This window comes from Scatophagus argus, chromosome 12, assembly GCF_020382885.2.
Source record: "Scatophagus argus isolate fScaArg1 chromosome 12, fScaArg1.pri, whole genome shotgun sequence".
Lineage (NCBI taxonomy): Eukaryota > Metazoa > Chordata > Actinopteri > Scatophagidae > Scatophagus > Scatophagus argus.
Window position 1 is genome coordinate 538,532 of NC_058504.1, and position 7,339 is coordinate 545,870.

At 50.1% G+C, this 7,339-nt stretch overlaps 1 protein-coding gene across 1 annotated transcript; it reads left to right on the plus strand.

The window, feature by feature from the left end:
• Nucleotides 1-328: 328 nt before the first annotated feature.
• On the plus strand, nucleotides 329-7,032 carry g3bp1 (GTPase activating protein (SH3 domain) binding protein 1). The gene is made up of 12 exons (XM_046406832.1): nucleotides 329-488; nucleotides 3,177-3,294; nucleotides 3,378-3,459; nucleotides 3,549-3,722; nucleotides 3,812-3,902; nucleotides 4,201-4,294; nucleotides 4,656-4,902; nucleotides 5,071-5,175; nucleotides 5,277-5,394; nucleotides 5,504-5,629; nucleotides 5,778-5,887; nucleotides 5,983-7,032. The coding sequence occupies exons 2-12, from the start codon at nucleotides 3,200-3,202 to the stop codon at nucleotides 6,226-6,228; spliced, it is 1,488 nt and encodes a 495-aa protein (XP_046262788.1). The 5' UTR covers nucleotides 329-488; nucleotides 3,177-3,199; the 3' UTR covers nucleotides 6,229-7,032.
• The last annotated feature ends 307 nt before the right edge of the window (nucleotides 7,033-7,339 follow it).

Sequence of the window (7,339 nt, forward strand, 5' to 3'; positions counted from 1 at the left end):
AATTGAGAACCTGCGTAATTTGATGAGTCATTCGCTCTCATTAAATCAGTTTAAACACCGAATGCGGCTTTGTCGCCCCTAAGCGGGGAAGACGTCCCGGTGCACCGGCCGCGGAGAGCATGGGAACAACAAAAAAACAGAAAACGGTGGACGCCAGCCAGTGAAACAATCGCTCCTCCACCCACTTCTATAACGTGATTGGCCCTGTTGAGGAACCGCAGAGACACCTCCCATCGTGATTGGCTGTAGTTTAGGCACACTTACGTCACCATCAGACAATTGGTCAATGATTCGGAGTGTTTGAATTTGATTGGCTACACGATCCATAAGGGGCGGGATGTCAAGTTCGGTTGCAGAGCTGAAACCGGTAACCGAGCACTCCAGCACGTTGTGAAGCCGTTAGTGTTTCTGGCTCTCGCCGCGGTGATTCAGAGAAATCACTTTTTTTCCCTAAATCCACGATTTTCTTTTTGATAATTGACCCGCTGGTAAGTTGCTCTCCCACGTGCACACGATTTATACGTTTTCGATGAAAAGTCGTGATCTGTGTCTCGTGTCGTTTTCGGTAGAATAACTAGGTCGTTGTTCGGGGCTTCGTCTACATCCTGGTGAGGAGACGGCGACTGTTAGCAACCGTGTGGTGTTAGCATGGCGATAACGCCTAAATGTTTGAAGTTACACACCATCTGTGGCGTTGACGTGGTTGAAAATAGCAGCGGGTGGTGGAGAAGCTGTAACGCGGTTGAAGAGCCGGGTTATAGCCACAGCCCCCTTCGTTTTTTTCGTTCTGGATTTCCGTGAGAGCTCCGCGGCTGCCGTGTGGAGCCACTTTTAGCTCTCGTTCAGTCGAGACCCCCTCCCTTCCTGCCTTCCTAAACGACTTTGCTGGCCAGTTTCCCCCATCGGTTTTCGACGTCTGCTTCATAAGGTGCTCCTCGGTTCATCTTCTTAGCCGGCTAACTTAGCTCGACGGGACTAAGCAGTCTAGCCGGGGACCAGGCGGGACACGTGTTGGGGTGGTTTCTGGGACCGGGCTGTAGCCCGTGTCTGCCTCCGTTTTGGAGGGGCCGCGTGCCCGTCCAGCTGCCGCGAGTTAAGCTCTACGGTGGTCCAGGCACCATGCCATTTGAAGCCCTGGTCACATGTGGAAACCTCCGTCTGACTGCAGTCCGCCCGTCGTGCGGAGCCGCCATGACTGGTGGTGAGAGCGTGTAGGCCGGTGGATCACTGCGGCTGCGGCCTTCGTCTGCATGCCGTGCCTGCGGCTCTCTGATTGGGCTGCTGCAGTGCTGCGTGCCCTTATATGTTCTGATTCTTCAGATAAAGCTGAGCTGGTACTGCTCGATCCGCCGCTGGGTGCTGGTTCGTGGACACCAGATGGCTGCAGGACGTGTGGACAGGTGTGGCAGACAGGCGACTGAGGACGCCACTTGTTCCCCTGGTTGCTGGGTGACTGTACCTGCGTGTTTGCAGGGTTTAGCCTCCTTATCTTTGCTCACGTGTACTGGACTTTTTACTGCTAATACTGTGAATAATTGTGCAGCGTTGTAGTATTTGTACCATTTGTACCGTTTTTTGCTTTCCCTGTTATGCTGAGAATTTCCACATGGCAGGACTAATAAAGGATTGTCTTGTCTTATCACGACAGACCACATTCTGGAGCTGTAATGTCTGCACACTAAGGCTGATGATATTCTGCTTTTCTTATTGGTTGTTGGCTGCTCCAGTTGATTTGGTTTCAGTCCTGCGTCTTCAGCCATCTGCCTGCGGTGCTACCAATGGTCCCCATCACGTTCACCCTTCATCCCGTTTGAGAACCGTTAGCTAGAGCCACAGTTCTCACGCAGAGCTCTTAAATAAACCAGAGATGTTGGGATTCCCCAGAAGGACCCAGCAGGCTTAGACAAAGTGAGTCTTTCTTTGGGCTGTTGACTGGATCAAACAGAATATCACCAGAGTTGTCCTCAAATTCCTGTTCCTACCTTTCAGACAGACATCAGTTTCAGTTCACATCAGCGTGAAACTCGGCAGGAAAGGACTTGAATCTTGCCTTGAATGGGTTAGTGGAACATGTAGGCTCCTTGTGCAAATGTTCATATTGTTATACTGTTAAGCACAGAGAGGCCGTTGCCAGCCAGGGTGTACAGGAAGTGGAGAAGAAGGTGGCTTTGTTAGGGTGCGTGTCAGCCTACATTTCATTCAGTTCCTAATCTGAAACATGAAGAAAAAGTCAGACGATCGTTCACACCACACTGAAATGGATACCAGCATCCACCCTGAGAGAAGCATTAAGAAACACTTCAAATTTTTCATGTTTTCAACATCCCTTCAGTTTCTGTGGCTTTTCAGCTGAGTGGATTGATGGTTTAAGTGGGGAAAAAAAGTCGTGTTCTGCGTATGAGGTTTCCGAAACCCAGTGGGTAACACTGAAGTACACATGATGGTGTGGGTGTTTGTTTTGGTTCATTTGTGAAGGAAGGTGTTTGAGGGAAATCAGGGCTGCTGATCTGAGAGCAGTGACTGTGATTCAGATTTTTGTCCACTCGGTGTGAAAACAGACGGCTCGTGATGCTCGGGTTGGTCTTCGCACCCCAGAAAGCCTGTTTTCATGTCACCCATGTGGGCCAGTAAAAGCTTGTCAGTTTTTCACCACACACACAGACAGGCTGAGCGAATCCTGTGTGCTGATGTGAGATCAGAGGTCGTGTTTACTGGTGGGATCGGACTAACTGCTGGATGATTCATCGTCACGGGAATGTTCACGCGTGTTCCTGCTTCTGAGGATTGCAAATGGCTGATTGTTCAATGTTACAAAGTACAGACCGCAATGCAGCTGATTGGTCACCGCTTCAGTTGTCATGGCACCCAGTGATGGAAGTTCAAACGTTACAGGTCTGAAGTCGCTGATCGTGTTGAATGCATGTTTGGTTCCACGTTTTCGTGGTAGAACGTTCAGTTAGAATTAAGGATGCACACGACTCGGTTCAGTACCTAAATCATGACGGGAGCGAGTGGATTCAGGTGCCACTTTGCATCCAGACCAGAGTTGTAGTGAAGATCAGTACCAGATGACGTTGAGCTGCACATAAAACCACATCAAGCCCAGTTTGGTGTCAGCTGCTCCCATGATGCTTTGCTGTGTAATATGGACATGAATCTGTCTCACTTACTCACAGAGAATTTTCAGTTGACCAAAGAAATGGTGATGGAGAAGCCAAGTGCCCAGCTGGTCGGGCGAGAGTTTGTCCGACAGTATTACACGCTCCTGAACCAGGCCCCCGACTACCTGCACAGGTACGACTTGATTTTAGCCTGCATGCATGAGCGCAGGCTCAGTTTAAACTTCCCTTTGTGAACAAGTTTGTGTTCCTGCTCAGGTTTTATGGAAAGAACTCGTCCTACGTGCACGGCGGCTTGGACAGTAACGGCAAACCAGTGGAGGCCGTGTATGGCCAGTCTGTAAGTAGATAACATTCATTTCTGGATCACTTGCTCCTAATTGGTTTTGATTTCCTGTGAGGATCAATAAGTCGACTCCTCTCCCACAGGAGATCCATAAGAGGGTGATGGCTCTCAGCTTCCGTGACTGTCACACCAAGATCAGACATGTGGACGCCCACGCCACCCTGAACGAGGGCGTGGTCGTGCAGGTGATGGGCGAGCTGTCCAACAACATGCAGCCCATGAGGAAGTTCATGCAGACCTTCGTGCTGGCACCTGAGGTTTGGAGCTCACTGCTGTCAGTCCTGCAGAACTTCATCTGTGAAAGCTTTTGTCGCAGCAGGAGCTGATGTTTGTCTTTGCCTTTCAGGGGACAGTTGCCAACAAATTCTACGTCCACAACGACGTGTTTCGTTACCAGGACGAGGTGTTTGGAGACTCTGACTCCGAGCCTCCGGAAGGTGAGAGAACCTTTACGTTCGGCTCATTCATCAGGTTTCACTTTGTCTTGTTAAGTCCTCCACGGATACCCTCTTATCTTTATTATGTGGTGTAAAATGAATGAAATCAGTTTGGCTTGGGTTGTACAGCTTGTGTCATAATTGAGCTTCTCGATTGTCTGTCTTTGAACTGTCAGGTTTTTATTAGTGATGGTTGACCCAGTTGAAGAACCTGTGGATGTTTGATGTCTGGGGATGTTAGATTGTTAAATGTTCTTGTGTGTGCTGTCCTGAACATGTCTGTCTGTGTGGTGTTCAGAGTCCGAGGACGAGGTGGAGGAGATGGAGGAGAGGGTCCCCTCCCCTGATGCTGCTGCTGAGGAGTCTGCTCCCTTCTACGACCCGGTAGCCTGGTACGACCGGAGTTTTAACTATCGTTTTGGGGCTTCTGCTGATGTTTGTCCTGTCCAAACTTCCAACTGTGGAAAAATTCACGTGGAAATTATTTTGGCTTTTCGGTTCTCCTTGTGTTCACGTTAGACAGAATAAACAGATGTCTGCTGAGACAAAACTAGAGCATGAGAACTGTTATGACCCATGGGTTTCAACAAAGGAAAAATAATTCTTGTGGTCATTTGAATGTGGGATCAGAGTTCACGAGGTGCACTTGAATGCACCATGAAGTACCTGTGCTGAAACAGCAGTACATTTTGTGACTGTGTGGTTGGGCAGCACAGATTTGTGTCTAACTGTCTCGCTCTTCCCCCTTTATAGTTCAGAGCCGGCGGTTCCCGGTGATGAGGAGATAGTGGCAGCGAGTCCGGAGCCAGAGCCGGAGGTGGAGAAGGAGCCTGAGGCTGCGGTGGTGGAGCTGAAGCCGGAGGCGATTGTGGAGACGCAAACCGACACACACACAGCAGACGACCAGACAGACAAAAGCCCCGCTGCTGCTCCGCCCACTGCAGAGGCTGCTGCTGTGCCCGCCGAACCCGTCGCCGCCGCTGCCCCAGAGGAAAACAGGGTAGGCCTGGCCGGCGTGACATGTAAACATGCAGTAATGAGTTGACCTCTGAGGTTTCCAGATGTTTCAGTCTGTGTCATTTGGCTCACATGAGGCTCAGAGTGAATTCTGCTGCTGATGGGATGAAAATCATTTTAATCCAATGTCTCATGTGATGCCATCTCACAGCCGTTCTCCTGGGCATCCGTCACCAGTAAGAACCTCCCTCCCAGCGGGGCCGTCCCAGTCTCAGGAATCCCCCCTCACGTCGTCAAAGTCACGCCCACAGCACCGGTGCGTTCACTGACAACAGCCTGATTTTAGTGTTAACACTAAAATATTCAGTCTTCGGTCTTGTGACGAATGTTTGCAACCGTGTGCTGTTGACTCATCAGGTCAGAGCGGAGGTGAAGCCCGAGTCCCAAACAGCCACGCAGAGACCACAGAGAGACCAGAGACCGAGGGAGCAGAGGCCAGGTGGTCCTGCACCGGTGCACAGAGGGCCCAGACCAGGTATACACAACATGACTCGTACCTGGTAATGAAACGGAGAACAGAACGCTGATTGACTGGTGGCTTGTGTCTGTGTGTGTTGTGACATCACTCTGACCTGTCGTTTCAGCTCGGGAGGGTGAGCAGGGCGAGTCTGAGGGTCGCAGGGTGGTCCGGTACCCCGATGCCCAGCAGCTCTTTGTGGGCAACGTCCCCCACGACGTGGACAAAACTGAACTCAAGGAGTTCTTTGAACGTAAGTCGGACTTGATGGTCCAGCAGTGTGAGGACAATGAGACAGGGAGAATGTTGACTTAAAGTGAGACTTTCTGAATATCTCAGGTGTTGTAACAGAAGTGCACACTCTGTAGTTAATGACCTGTATGACACCCCCCCATCCACAGAGTATGGTACAGTCCTGGAGCTGAGGATCAACAGTGGAGGAAAGCTACCAAACTTTGGCTTCGTGGTGTTTGACGACTCAGAACCTGTTCAGAAGATCCTCAGTAACAGGGTAACTCTCTTGTTTCTGATGGAGCTCTTGATGTGTTGACCTCTCAGATGCAATCTGGTGTCGTAATGAGACGTCGCTGTCTTTCATGTCCTCAGCCTATCAAGTTCCGCGGTGACGTCCGTTTGAACGTGGAGGAGAAGAAGACCCGGTCGGCCAGGGAAGGCGACAGGCGGGACATGAGGCCCCGTGGTCCAGGGGGTCCCGGTGGTCCCAGAGAGCGAATAGGAGGCGGCGGCCCCCGAGGCCCACCCACCCGTGGAGGCATAGCACAGAAACCCAGCTTTGGCTCCGGGCGGGGCACCGGGCCCAGCGAGGGCCGCTTCTCTGCCCAGCGCCAGTGAGCCGCCTGAGCTCCAAACCTGAGTTAGATTACGATTTGATCAGTGATTTTACTGCAGCAGGAAACCAATTGGACAAAACGTAGCTGAAAAAAAGCCTTCTTCACGCTGCAGCCGGGAGCAACAATGAGCAGCGATGATGAAGTCCGAATTCATTCAATCCCTCCTCATTCTTCTTCCTCCTGCGAGTTTTCTGAAAGGATTTCTGTCAGTAATCGATGCGGGTTTGGTTTTCACGTCTGTCTCTCACGAAGACCGGCTGCCTCCTCTTCCTCCCTCCACCCGATTCTTCTTTCTCACCTGCTGCTCTTCGTTTCCCTCTGAGGAATCCCGAATGTCACTCCTCTTTTCCTTCCTGTTCGTCTCCTGCTCCAACACCACCACATGTATTATCTGGACTCTTCTGGTGTCATTTTTCATGCTGAACTTGAATTTATTAAGAAACAAACCACACAAACAGATGAAAAAGGGTAAATACTACTTGAATTGGGGATAAAACCCAGAGGTTAGGTTTTTTTTTTTTTCGCGTTCTCTCTCCCTGTTTCTTAAAGGAACGTGTACTTTACTGCTTGGGCAATCCTGTGTATTGCTGCCACCGTTTGTATCTAGCGATGGATCTGTCTTATCTTTTTATTCTATCAGGTCAAGAGCTGAACTCTTAGTGGTTTTATTTGAGTAATGTTGGATCGTGATATGTCTGAACAGAGCATGTATCAAATCCTGTTAGGCACTTCATTTGTCACCATGTCGAAAACGAACTCGCCTGCCGATGAGAGAACTAAATTAAAAGCGATTTACTGTTTTAAACCTGGTGTCTCTTTGATCTCTTGTGTATTGACTCTTTAAACTGAATGGTTGGATCATCTTGTGCCATTTTGGTTCGGAATCTCAGATGTCATGTTGGCCAGAAGTTAGTTTGAAGACGGTTGAAGTTCAGAGGTGCCAGCCCAGCCGACATCCACGCACATCATGTCCTGCTGACTGAAGTCACGTCTTCTACGCTCTCATCCTGTCCCAGACTCACTGGCGGTCTCGTACCTTGAAGATTAATTCTGGTATTTTTAAAGACGGTCCTCGTTGCTCACGTTAGTGTGGAGCAACTCGGACTGTGACT